The sequence below is a fragment of the Pseudocercospora fijiensis genome, assembly GCF_000340215.1.
Source record: "Pseudocercospora fijiensis CIRAD86 unplaced genomic scaffold MYCFIscaffold_2, whole genome shotgun sequence".
NCBI classification, from domain to species: domain Eukaryota; kingdom Fungi; phylum Ascomycota; class Dothideomycetes; order Mycosphaerellales; family Mycosphaerellaceae; genus Pseudocercospora; species Pseudocercospora fijiensis.
The window spans coordinates 1,893,057-1,905,783 of record NW_006921533.1 but is presented as its reverse complement, the minus strand read 5'-3'; the positions used below and the strand labels follow the sequence as shown (position 1 = coordinate 1,905,783).

The window sequence follows — 12,727 nt, the reverse complement described above, 5'->3', positions numbered from 1 at the left end:
GATGTTCGAGCTGCAAAAAGCGCAAGAGCAACCAAGGGTTCTTGCCTGAGGCACTCGGCGCCAAACTCAAAAGACTTCACACGCGCCAACCGTGCTTTCTCCTGTCTTAAACATCGCTGTCTGCGATGAACGTCTCAGCAACGGTCAATGTCTTGAGACTGTTGGTCAATCCATCTCTGTGTCTGCCGCACCACTCAATTGCAACTTTCGATCAGCTTCCCGTACCTCTCTCAGCAGCCTTCGCCAGCAAGAATGGCGAGAAGAAACCAGACATCAGAGCGGTAGTGCTGGACAAGGACAACTGTTTTGCAGTGCCGAAGCAGAATGAAGTCTATCCTCCCTACCAGGCAAAATTCGACGAGCTTCGCAAAGCTTATCCTGGCTCACGCCTTTTAATCGTTTCCAATTCGTCTGGAACGTCTTCAGACAAAGGCTTCGAAGAAGCTGATCTGCTGGAGAAGAACACTGGCGTCAAAGTACTCAGACATGGCACGAAGAAACCAGGATGTCATGACGAGGTCATGCAGTACTTTCGAAGCAAGCCTGAAACTGGCGTCAACAGTGAATCGCAGGTCGCCATCGTAGGAGACAGACTATTCACGGACGTGCTTATGGCGAATATGATGGGGTCCTATGGACTATGGATCAGAGATGGCGCGGTGAAGGATAACGGTCTTGTACGGGAAGCTCGATTGTTCACGGAGACATTGTGTACTAACGTTGTACCACAGCTCACGAAGATCGAAAGAAATATTCATGGTTTCCTGCTTCGACGAGGCTATGTGCCACCCGTGCCCAGAAGTGACTTTGAGTGAATAAGGCCCGGATCTGGAAACTTCATGCATAGATCGACGCTGGATCTTCGATCATGAACTACCTATAAATAAAATCCAAGCATTGGCACGAAGTTCTGTCCATATCGCTACTATGTGTTTCTTCCTCTATTCTGAATGCAATACCTGTCGATGGCCGGACTTAGGCAGACTCCGTGGGGTGGTCCTTTGCGAGCCCTTCAAACTTAGTGTCGCAACGAAGGAGTCAAGAGAGGCCTTTGGGCGCAGCCAGATAGCAGCGGAGGACCTTACGAGCTGGCAGTGCCTCGGGCTGTACACGTTTGTCAGAGCAGACGGCGGTAGCTACGAGATATATATGGCCCGCGACTGTGCTCGATGGTCCGCGTATCCTGGTCCATTCTTGTGCAAGTATTGCAAAGAGAAGCAGCGACAGCTCGATACCCTTCTGAACGTCAATTTCCAAGAGCTCCAAGAATTTCCATCGGCTGATGCTTCGGGAGCATTATTCGAGTCACTTGCCGAAGATCCTGAGATCGGCCACTCTTCCCCACCAACGATTCCGGATAGCAGCATTAATGCCACCGAGGGTATCGGTTTTGACTGGGACTCATGGCTTGCCTCTGATCAAGCCCAGACTCAGTCAAAGCCAACTGAGCACTCTCCTGCCGCTTGATCGTCTCTGTTAACTCAAAACATGGTATATCCGCCCCAGAGCAGGAAAGCGAGATCGATGAGGACACTAGCCACAGCGAATAGCAGATCCAACTCGATAACGCTGTACACCCAAAAAGTTCCGAGAGGTGGTGCTTGCTTCATGACTGCCAAGTAGCCGGATTTGTTTCCAGCGTGAATGAGATAGCAGCCAGATGCCACAGCAGAAGCCAGAAAAAGGATTTGCCTCAACAGCCCAAGCTTTCGTGCCGTCTCTGATCGCGTCATGTAGATAACCAGGAACAGGATCGGCAGTATGGTGCCAGACCGCTTGAAAATTGCCGACCACACAACGTCCTGGGCGTATTGATTGTAGACCAGAACGTCAAGTGTGAAGTGAAACATGACCAGACAAGCAGACCAGAATATGGCATCCCCAACGGGTCCGATGGGCTCTCCATCCCCTAGACCGGCTTCCAGGATGTTGCCACTTTCGCCTCGAGGAAGACCGTCTTCGTACTTTTTGTCGAACGGTCGACCTTTCGAAAGGAGGTCCTTCTTCTCTTCGTAAATGTCTAGCAAGGTCTTGCCTTGTGGTTTCGCGCCATACTCCGGCATAGTCATCTTGATCTTTGGTTGTTTGGAGGGTGGCTCGATGGGCTTGCCACTTTCCTTAGCCGCAGCCCGACGCTCCTTCCGATTCTTGGGCTTGTCTTCGTCTGCCATGTTGAAAAAGAAGTCAAAGTAAGGGCCAAGGCAGTCGTCGTGAATTGCGCTTGGGGATTTTGGCCCTCCCCCCCTCCCCGGAACATTTTATGCTTCTTGCTTTCGGTCCCTGCCGCGCTAGAACCAATCAGAGAATCCTACCCATCCTTCTCCTTTGCCCCCAGCAACACATCTGGTCAACGGTACGGAAACGAAGCGCTGACAACAGACGTCGCACGAAAAGCGTATTATTCTTCAACCAGTCGTACGCAGTAACAATTCCGGCGCGCTGAACAACATCACCTCACCCATTTGTCGCAACGAACCCCCTTCGCCCCTTGCGATCCTCTTCAGACTGCCGCAGCAGCGCCAGCGCCAGGCCGGCGCTGTAGACGACCACAATGGGTTTCGGCGACTTCGATTCGATATGCGAGAAGACACCTCTACCGCTTTGCCCGCTGGTCGGGCCCATCTCGCCAATCACTGGCAGCCATACTATACACACGAACTGCTATGCGAGGCCAATAGAGTTGGCAAACACCATCATATTCCAGGGCGCGACGGGCTTCGCACACATCTTGGCTTTGATCATGCTAGTGATCATGATTATACACGTCAGGAGTAAATTCACAGCAGTGGGTACGTGGGAGTGTGACCAGGAGGGAAAAGAGGCGATGCATGGCTGACAATCTAAATAGGGCGCAAAGAGATCACCTCGTTCTTCTACGCTTATACCCTCCTCACTATGGCCTCGCTGGTGATAGACTGTGGTGTGGTACCTCCCGCATCTGGTGTATATCCTTACTTCGTCGCGGTACAATGCGGACTAGTCTCGGCGACATGCATATGCCTGATGATCAATGGATTCGTGGGTTTCCAGCTCTACGAAGATGGGACAACGCTTTCAGTATGGCTGCTACGGACTTGCAGTGTGGCCATGTTCCTCATTTCCTTCGCCGTGTCTCTCTTGACATTCAAGGGCTGGGCTGGGCTTGGGCCAGAGAACACTGTCGGTCTGTTTGTGGTGGTCTGCCTATTCAGCGCAATCTTCATCGCTGTCTACGTGGTCATGCAGATCGTGTTGGTCGTTGGAACGTTGCAAGAGCGATGGCCGCTGTGGCATATCACATTCGGCGTGGTGGGCTTTGTCATTGGACAAGTACTGCTCTACGCATTCAGCGAGACCATCTGCGACAATGTGGAGCACTACGTGGATGGACTCTTCTTCGCCACGCTCTTAAATCTGCTCGCAGTCATGATGGTCTACAAGTACTGGGACTCAATTACGAAGGAGGATCTGGAGTTCTCGGTAGGCCAGAAACAGAACAACTGGGAGGTCAAGGACCACCACATGTACGAGGACATTGACAAGCGCAATACCTTCTATCAGGAGAGCGATACTGGCAGTGGCATGTACCCCCAGTCAGGACACCGAGGCTCTGTATATGGGTACTGAAAAAGGCAGCATCGTGATTCTCGGCGTTGGTCAGGTTGAGATGGAAATATTGTTATTGCATAGCGGGGACACGGTCAGAAAGAGACGCCACAGCGGTCTCAAAGTAGTCATGACTTACTAGATAATGTCAATTACGATTGCAAGAAACATATATGTGAAGCTTTCAAAGGATGCTTTGCGATGTCTCTAAAAACCTTTTTGCTTGGTCAGATCATTCATGACCATATACCTCGAGATTCCGATCCAGCCCCATCTAAACCAACGCATCTGACTCTTATGCGCCGTAGTCATGGCTTCCTGCGCCTTCTTCACATCTCCCGGCAGACTGACCATTAACAGAGGTGTTGGATAAGCGCCTCTCTCCTTCGTCTTGAAAATACATGCCAGAACCGTAACAGCAGCATCCATTACACTACTATACTTCCTCACCATATTCGTCGAAGTCAAAGTATACAGCTTGACCGGACACTCCCACCCTGACCTCCCTTGCATCAACGACCGCAAAAACGCCACACATCCATGATACAACGAGATATGATTCGGATGTCCCGAGACACCTCGGTCATCAAACGTAATCAAAGCATCGATCCTCGTTTCCAGATTCGTAGCAACCGGCGTCGTCGAAGCATTCGGCGCAAAGAATTTCGTCAGGGTTTGGGCAATGAGTTTCGCATCCCAGGTCGCAGTCATGGAGTCTTGGAAATTCTTGTCTTCGATTACGACGACGTGGTCGGAAGATTTGATGCCTAGGTGTAAGGCGCTCTTGACTAGTTCTTCTTTCCTGATGTGCCCGAGTCCGTCTGCGTCGCCGCTGCTGAAGCATATGAGGACGAATTGGTTTCCGAGGTCGGGTTTTGTGAGAGCGCGGAGAGTTGGCGCGAAGAACATGGCTTCGTCATCGGGATGGGCGATGATGAGGCATATTCTCTTTCCGACCAGTGTTGGGAAGGATCTTGTCATGTATGCTGTGAAGATCCACAGGGATAGGATCAGAACGGGTATTTGCCATGCCAGGAGCCAGTTCATCTTTGGGAGTTTTCTGTGGCGCTTCGGTGCTGATGCCTTTGATCGAGGTAGCGTTGATGCATGTTTTTGGGTCATGTTCTTGTGGACAGTGGTGGCTATTTTAATTGTTTACCTTCAAAGCGGACCCCACTGCGCTCCAGCGAAGATTTGCCGGGCTAATGGAGTGCTCTTGCCTTTGAACCGGACTTTTAAAAGTCAACCAGAACATTTCACGATTGAGGACGGTGTGGGAATAAGTAGAACTATATCCTGCACTTATTTCCGTGTGAAAAGTAATACCGATATCACAACAACTCCATAGCGTTCACGACTTGAAGAACACATGAGCCTCAGGCCCGGTCACGAAGTAGGACAAATGGGAGGAAGAGGCACATGAATGCATGCAATTGATGCCCGCTAACCAAGCATGTCTACTCAGAATCCGTCTTCGAGTTCTCACCAAAGTTCTCTGGATATTTCCACTTGTGGTCGGCTTGCGTGTTGCGCGATGAATGAGGAGCATCAGTATGATCGATCATCTCGAAACCAGATTTCTCTGCCTCTGTTGGCTCTGTTGGCGGGTCACTGAGATCCACATCATCGAATTCTCCTGCGTCATCGTCCTCTTTCACTGCCGCTTTGGAGTTGGTCTTCTTGAGAGTGCTAGACTGTTCACCAGTGACCCAATCCTTTCCAGCCTCTCCTTGTTTCTTTGGGGCTGCAGATTCGGCAGTCTTAGGTGCTGCTTTTCCTCCAAACTTCTTGTTCTGATTTGCTTTCTCGGACAATTTTTTCGACATGTGGAAAGTCGACATTCACCAGTGCTCATAGGACAGATGCTGTCTCATGGCAGTTGGTAATGACCTGCCATTTTATATTGTGCATCGCGCAGGTTTCTCTAGCAAGCATCCACCTTTCGGATAGCAATCCAAGGGTGAGACCTTCAAAGACGTGAAGACAGTGTCTTTGAATGGAAGTGAAGAGAATGTGGAGGAGATAGATTCCATCTTTATGCTCCTGATTGTCCATATTGCCATAGAATATTCTCCCACGCGCTGTGTTTCGGCAGAGGTCCAAGGTCTTATTCTTTCGTCAATGATCCGCATCATCGAGTGCATTCGTCAATATCGTATCTATAATAGTATAATCTTGGGTCGAGTCTTCTGATAGACTGAGAGCGCTTCGGCGAATCTCGAAATATAATCCTCCATGCTGGGAGATCAGTCACATGTTAATGAAATTCGCCGGCCGCCGGCTCTGTCGAAACTTCGTAGCAGTCTAGCCTTGGAAATTCTGCTGCGCAGTAGGTTCTAGTATCGTGAATTCGTGATCAGGATTGGGCAGACAGCTTCGATGCGCGATCGGCTGCAATTTCACACATTGCCTGCCAAGCAAGTCAGCTATTTCCACCGAAACGTGGACCTTGGTATGTCCATGGATGGTTTGAGCTTACTCTAATTGCTGCCAAACGCTCCGACTTCATGTCACCAACAGCAATGCGAGCTCGCATGTCATCCATGATGACGGGTCGAGATCGGGCGTTGACGAACACAACGTAACGCAGGCCTGGGAATGTTTTCTCGTACTGCTCGTTCAGGGCACGCAGCTGCTCGGCCTCTTCTGCGTTGCCTTGCAGCTGTGCTTGCTCAGCCTGAGACTGCGCGCTCTCAACCTTCTTCGCTCCGAGACGTGGATGACTTCCCAGTATGCTTTCTAACCATGTCGTGTCCGAAGATGACGGGGACTCTGACAATTCCGTGAGCTGTACACCGACTGCAGAGATAAGATCGGCGTATGAGTGGAAGTGCTTCTCGTGCAACAGAGGCACAGAAAGCGTGTGCAGCTGTGCACTGGGCTCGAAGAGAAGGTCTAGGATGTTTGCGCGTTCTTCTGTAGCAAGATTAGGCACAGACTCAACTGGAGGAAGCTTTTGGACGGCCATTCCAGCGAATCCAGCGGTGGGCTGACGCCTGTTCTCCGACGGCACGCGGAACTCCAAGTAGATGTCTCGGAGCGGTGAGTGGTGGCTATTCTAGGTCGACGAGAAGTGTATTCGCTGAGAATCGCTATGCGTGTCTGTTATAAGCTGGAATAGATCATTCAAAACGGGTTGACAGCAAAGGAGGAATGGGTGGTCAGATGGAAATTCTCTCCGCAGCATGATGTCAAGCAATGCCGCGCGGATCGTGTTCAGATTGCTTGCAGCGAGATGAGGCTCGTCTGTTCGTCCTGTCAGTTTTCTGGCATCTCCAACAAGGTCTGGACGATGTCCATTGGCACCACGGCAAGGAGCCATTGTGGCTTCAATATGTCGTGCAATGCGGAGTCCAACAACCTCTTGAGTCCTTCCTGCTTGTTACACGTTCTACTTAAGCCTTCGACGGAACCAGCATGCTGGAGACATTTTATAGCGGCCTGGCGCGTCACGAGGACTCCCCAGCATCCACTGAGCACTCTTCGATCAGTATCATATGTCATGGCTAACTTATCATGGAGAGGACTATGTAGACAATGCTGTGCAATTTATTGCACGCGCCTCTGCACTGCCGCTGGCAAACCTCGGCAATCTTGACACTTGTGAGCGGAGACCGTGTTCAGACCTCCACTGTAGATCATGCCACGGCATGCCAATCCTGCTGTATACGGTATGCACACTACCACTGTATCCGGGCCTTTACACATCGGCAGTGCGCATGGAGGTGCAGCAGCATGCAGAGTGCACGCGTCGTACGACCCTGACCGCAGAAGGTGTCTTTGTCGACATGCTACCTCCGAAATTCCGAACTTGTGATGTTGGTGGTCTGGGCAGTTGGTTGACATAGCGCCACAGCGACCCCTGTTGTCAAATCGGAAGCTGGGCGCCGGCGCACAAGAAGCGTGTGATGGTCTGGTCCTCTCATGGGCACAGCCGGACGTGCGCGTTTCACACAAGCAGGCATGTGTCATATGGCAAGGCATGGCATGGCATGGCAGGCAAGGTATCTACCGCTCGATCGGCTTCACCATATATCACCACGGCTCGTTCATTAAGAAAGGCCAGGGTTTGCAGGAACATAGCGTTCAACCTAAACCTTAAGTGAAGTTTGGTTCGACGTGAGGCGGACAGAGAGCGTCGAGCGAGCGCTGGGATGGCTTGCGTCTCCTCCTGCGCGGCCGTCTGTTGTGATCACCCTCCTTGCGCAGCTCCATCAGTCGTCGTGAAATCACTTTGCCAGCCGACCGACCTGTCTCACAGGTGTAATGTCTCACACCCCGATGGAAGCATCCCGCGACAACCATACTGATATAAGCGCATTGGACGGAAGCGGCTCGCAGACCGCCGGATGGTAGACGAAGACTCTATTTCGCGACAGCAATGTCATTGAATGGACTGGACAGTCCGGACGTCCACGATGCCTATCAGACTGCAGTCGCAGATGCAGGTGGATGGTACGTTGCCGAGTTGACAGCCAGCTTTGTTTGTGCCGGTCCGGAGCTGACAGCTGCCGGCGCAGGTTTTTGCTCAAATACACCTCCAGAGACTCGGTGGAATTGCTAGGACGCGGCAAGCATGGCGTGTCCGAAGCGCGCAATGCCATCACGGCATATACAGAGGCTTCTCCGCTGTACGGGCTGATTATGTATCGCCGGAGAAAGACGTTGATCAAATACATACCTCAAGGCACATCGCGACTGCTGCAAGGTAGAGGAGACCGAGTAATGGCGCCACGTTGGACAGCTGCTGACGAGCACTTAGCCCGAACTGCCGTACACTTTCAGGACGTGCTCGAGAAATATTCGCCATACGAGACGCTGCTCGAGATCAGCTCTGCGGATGCGTTGAACGATACATCGCTCGCAGCTTCCTTCCAGCTCCACACCGCATCCCCCTCTCCCTCGTCTAGCCGGCTCGACGAGATTCAGGAAGATGAAGATGATGGGACAACCGAGGGCAGTGCAATTGCCTCCTCTGTGCCAGCGGCGAGTGCGCAACGGTATGGCTCGAGGACAAGGATGTCAAAGCGGGCGGGGGCAGGCGCAGAGCGCTCGATGGCTTCGTTGCCGCATGGCAAATCGCCGTTGTCCATGTCACCGCGATCAACACCGCCAGAGTCGCCGGCCAGGTCTCCCGCCGTCCCCGCGCCTAGTAACCCGCTGGGCTCAGAAAAGCTTCCTACGCCTCTGATCAATCCAGAACTGCCACTTTCCCGGGAGGCTTTGAAGGAGAACATCGCACCTGAATGCGCAACTCGAATTGTTGACCGCACGCGACCGCCTGCAAGTGCAGGCGGCCCCCAGACGAGAACTGCGGCGACGGAGCTGGGAGACAAGAGGCTTGCAGCGGAAGAGGCGCCAGCGCCAAGCGTGCCTCCGAAGACACCAAAAGACCTGCCCGAAGCAGAGGCTCCAAGCTTGCCACCAAAGACCCCCAAGGACTTACCAGATCTGCCACGTGAATCACCAGAAGTACAGGCGCGAAAAGCTCCAGCGTGCTCCGTCGATCAAGCCTCAATGGCCGAATACAAGAGCGCCTTGCGCTCCCAATCGATGGACGAAGAGCCTTACGACTTCAGCAAATACGATGCACTGTTCAAGCCCAAGGTCAAACTTGCACCCAGGCCCGTACACTCGCCGGAGAAGGTGAAGCGACCCGCTGTTGCCCGCGTTTCCGCCATGCCTGCCAACGTCAGGCCATCGGCAAAGAAGCAGGAGCCAACTCGACCCAGATCGCAAGGACAGTGCGTTGCACGAGCGGCCGCTGTTGCTTCGCCCGAGTTGGACATGCCTGCTCTACCGCCCATTCCCGCAACGCCAGAATACAGACCGCGTCCGATCTCTAGAGCCAGCATCAAGTCTGCGCCGTCTCACAAGTCATCGGGAATGACCGCCGACAAGGTGCGGCTCATGAAGGCCGTTGAACTGCGGAGAAAGCAATTGCGAAAGTCTCAAGAGCAGACCTCCGCGATGCCGCTGCTCGATATTGACGCACCCGACGTGCCACAGCTTCCCCAACGCAGCCCGTTGAGGGAGAGGAAGACCTCGTCGCCACCCGAAATGGAAGCCAGTGCTCATGCCGATCACGTCATGCCACTCGCGCGAGTCCCAGAGGTGGAACCCGAGCAAGAGCAACCGACTACAGATGACGAGAGTCACCACCAATCCAGCAAGGCCGACTCCGGAATATCGCTGCGATACGCGACGCCCGATTCCCAACACACAGATACCATCGAGGGGGAGAGCCCCGAAACAACTTCGGAAGAGAAGCATACAGCGGCTATGCATGTGCCCACGGTAGCAGGACATCCAGCTGCATTGCCACTCACCACCCATGTCCCGCCAAGTCTCGAACCATCACCTCGAAGTATCGAACTAGGGCAAACAGCAGATGCTATGTCTACCGCAAGCATTACGCCCACCGAGAAGCCTGGACGTTCTGAGCATGGAAGCGACGAGACTGCGATGTTGCCAACAATTCAGATGGAGCATGAATCGCGGCCACTGACTTCTGATGGTGAAGCTCCTATTCAAAGATCTGCTTCAGAAGTAACTATCGGGCAATCCGGATCCGACAAAAGCGAGCACTCTTTCGCAGAGCCGCCTTCGTCTCCGAAGAGGCAGAACAGTGACCTGGCTAAGCGACGCCGAGGTCTTGTTGAGCCTCTGCACATTGACACGTCCTCCGGCAATCCTGATGACTTTGGATCTGACGACGACGAGTTCTTGGAAGAGCTACATAGTGCTACCGTACATGAGGCCAAACCTATTAGCATGGCAAGATCGCCGATGGCGGCAGCTTTCCCCGGCGGACGACGACCCAGCGCGGACACGTTGGCGTCTGTGAGATCTGTACAGATTGCTCGCGCTTCCACTCTTACTGTCGACAGGACATCCGGGACATCAGACCGCCTCTCGCCGGACAGCTCGAAACCACCGTTCGTGGGATCATCGCCAACACCACCGCCTGATGCGATGGCTGGCTTCACTCGGAATGTTTCTTCGGGCATCTCCAAGCGCATTCAAGAACTCAACGAATTTTCCACCAGGGACTCGAATTCTCCATCGTTCAACTGGCAGTCACAGCCTATCACGCCAGACACCTCGCCAAATGGCTTGTCGCCGTTTGAGCCGCGAGATCGCAAGTCCAGTCGCAGAACGCCTCCAGCGTCAAGACCTAGTTCTTATCGCAGACAGAGTCGGAATAACACTAATCAGCCACCGGTGGCTACGCCAGGTGCAGAACAAGCGCCCGTGTGGAGTGTTCAGCACGACCCGGTCACCAATCGCAATTCCGTCACGGTGACTACCCGGATCACGAGACCTACGACTGCGGACACGGCAGAAGAAGATCAAGTTCCTCTGCAAAAGTCAGAAGTCTTGATCAACCATCCACGTGAGGGAGGCCCGATTCCAGCGCCTATCCGCACTGACGCCCCATCGAACGGACCTACCCCAGCACTTTCTCCAGTAGTTTCCACGAATTCATCTGGTGTGCATTCATCGAACTCTTCCAGGTTTGGGAAGTATCACCAGCCGGGTTCACCGGGCCTGGACGATTTCCCGCCTCCGCCGAACAACCAAGTGCTGTCTACGAAGTCGCTCACGCCAACCGACGAGAATATTGCTCCTAAGGAGGGCAGCAGGACCAGTCGGTTCTTCAAGCGAATGAGCACCTTGACCGGACCCAAAAAGAAAACCAGCCCGCCTCCGATGGCGAGCAGCACAAGCTTGGTAAGCAATGAAGCCACTTCTCCTCTCAAGGCGTCGCCGGTGCAGAGAGAGAGCTTGGCTACGGAGAAGTCGGATACACCACCTGCTGTTGTGGTTGGGGACCTTAATGTTCAATTGCCCGATTCACTCGTAAGTTGACACAGACTACCGTAGAGCCAGTCAGGTTAAACAGTACTGACTTGCTTTCAGCTTTGGAAGCGTCGCATTGTAACAATTGACGATGCAGGCTACTTACAGTTCGCAATCGCCTCCGCTATGGAAATTCACAAAGGAATTGCGCAGAAGAAGTTCTCGCTCTCTTCTTTCACGATGCCTTACGCACCAGACCTCGATCGTCAGGAGCTGGACCACTCTATCGTCCTGGAGTTCCAAGATGGTGCGGCCGTCCAGGTTGCCTGCGAAGATGCCATGACCCAGCGCCAGGTGCTGTCTGTTCTCAAGACCTACTGGAAGGCGTACCAAGCACAGACGACCCAGACGTGAAAGCATCACACCAGCACTTCAATATTCGAAAATACACAGCCAATTCACAGTACTTGTTTCATTGGATCGACGAATCTCCTTTACCAGCGATATACCCCTCGGATCGGCCACAGCCTCACTGGCGATTTCAGTTGTTTTTCACGTCTTACCTCGGTCCTGGCGAGTCATCAGAATGTTGCCAGGGGTATTGTCTAATGCGTGGAGCGATTGATCATGGATTGAAAGTGCGAAGAGAAGAGCAGAAGCGCCCGCAGTGGTAGGCTCATCTGCTTGTTGAAGTCGTTCCTTATACATGTATCTTGGTTAGAAAGACAGTGTTGGCTGAACAGGAGGCACCAGGAAAGATCAGATCAGCTTCGGAATCATAATACTCTGCGGCTATCAACGCAGCCACGGAGTCCTTGTCTCGTTTTTGCTCCATGCCCACACTGCGCTCATCAATCCACAACTTGCTATGCTGTCAACACGAGCCCAGGTATTCGATCTTTGAGTTCTTCTCATTCAAGCTCGCTAATGACTCGCAGCCGTTGCAACCCGCACGTGCTGCACCTTATCATCATTTTCGGCGCTGAGAGCAAACTTGCAGTCACCAACAGATTGTGATCAATGTCACTAGATCAAATGTCTCCATCAGACTAATGGGTGGCAATTCCAGCGACCACTGCTGCCATCACGATGAAATCTGACACGATCAGTATTTTACCAAGAGCACTTGATAGATGCTGACTTGTTCAGTGACCTTCGTGCATTGCGCGATCTAAGCTCTAGGTGTTCACTTTCAGCTCACTTCATGCGTGGATTGTGACATGCAAGAAGCCAGCTATTGTCGTGCGAGCCAAAGTGAGCTTCGCTTTCTTTAACTCTGAAACGCTTTTCAAATGTGGACCTGCAACAAGACTCCAACCAACCCCTGATCCAAGGATAC

The 12,727-nt window shown here is 52.7% G+C and overlaps 7 protein-coding genes across 7 annotated transcripts; 3 read left to right on the top strand and 4 right to left on the bottom strand.

The window, feature by feature from the left end:
• Positions 1-125: 125 nt before the first annotated feature.
• MYCFIDRAFT_131382 (uncharacterized protein) lies at positions 126-815 on the top strand (the record flags this gene model as incomplete). Its single annotated transcript, XM_007925007.1, has 1 exon — positions 126-815. One exon carries the CDS (start codon positions 126-128, stop codon positions 813-815), a length of 690 nt encoding a protein of 229 aa, XP_007923198.1.
• Positions 816-1,481: 666 nt separating this feature from the next.
• Positions 1,482-2,171, bottom strand: MYCFIDRAFT_82597 (uncharacterized protein; the record flags this gene model as incomplete). Its single annotated transcript, XM_007924668.1, has 1 exon — positions 1,482-2,171. One exon carries the CDS (start codon positions 2,169-2,171, stop codon positions 1,482-1,484), a length of 690 nt encoding a protein of 229 aa, XP_007922859.1.
• Positions 2,172-2,551: 380 nt separating this feature from the next.
• MYCFIDRAFT_40654 (uncharacterized protein) lies at positions 2,552-3,606 on the top strand (the record flags this gene model as incomplete). The annotated part of the gene is made up of 2 exons (XM_007924242.1): positions 2,552-2,789; positions 2,849-3,606. 2 exons carry the CDS (start codon positions 2,552-2,554, stop codon positions 3,604-3,606), a joined length of 996 nt encoding a protein of 331 aa, XP_007922433.1.
• Positions 3,607-3,792: 186 nt separating this feature from the next.
• MYCFIDRAFT_82599 (uncharacterized protein) lies at positions 3,793-4,632 on the bottom strand (the record flags this gene model as incomplete). Its single annotated transcript, XM_007924669.1, has 1 exon — positions 3,793-4,632. One exon carries the CDS (start codon positions 4,630-4,632, stop codon positions 3,793-3,795), a length of 840 nt encoding a protein of 279 aa, XP_007922860.1.
• Positions 4,633-5,001: 369 nt separating this feature from the next.
• MYCFIDRAFT_210291 (uncharacterized protein) lies at positions 5,002-5,808 on the bottom strand. The gene has a single exon (XM_007925006.1). The coding sequence runs from the start codon at positions 5,424-5,426 to the stop codon at positions 5,043-5,045; it is 384 nt and encodes a 127-aa protein (XP_007923197.1). The 5' UTR covers positions 5,427-5,808; the 3' UTR covers positions 5,002-5,042.
• A 133-nt stretch (positions 5,809-5,941) lies between these two features.
• MYCFIDRAFT_41093 (uncharacterized protein) lies at positions 5,942-6,553 on the bottom strand (the record flags this gene model as incomplete). Its single annotated transcript, XM_007924269.1, has 2 exons — positions 5,942-5,995; positions 6,065-6,553. 2 exons carry the CDS (start codon positions 6,551-6,553, stop codon positions 5,942-5,944), a joined length of 543 nt encoding a protein of 180 aa, XP_007922460.1.
• Positions 6,554-8,003: 1,450 nt separating this feature from the next.
• On the top strand, positions 8,004-11,802 carry MYCFIDRAFT_213945 (uncharacterized protein; the record flags this gene model as incomplete). Its single annotated transcript, XM_007925005.1, has 3 exons — positions 8,004-8,040; positions 8,348-11,448; positions 11,509-11,802. The coding sequence occupies 3 exons, from the start codon at positions 8,004-8,006 to the stop codon at positions 11,800-11,802; spliced, it is 3,432 nt and encodes a 1,143-aa protein (XP_007923196.1).
• Between the last annotated feature and the right edge of the window lie 925 nt (positions 11,803-12,727).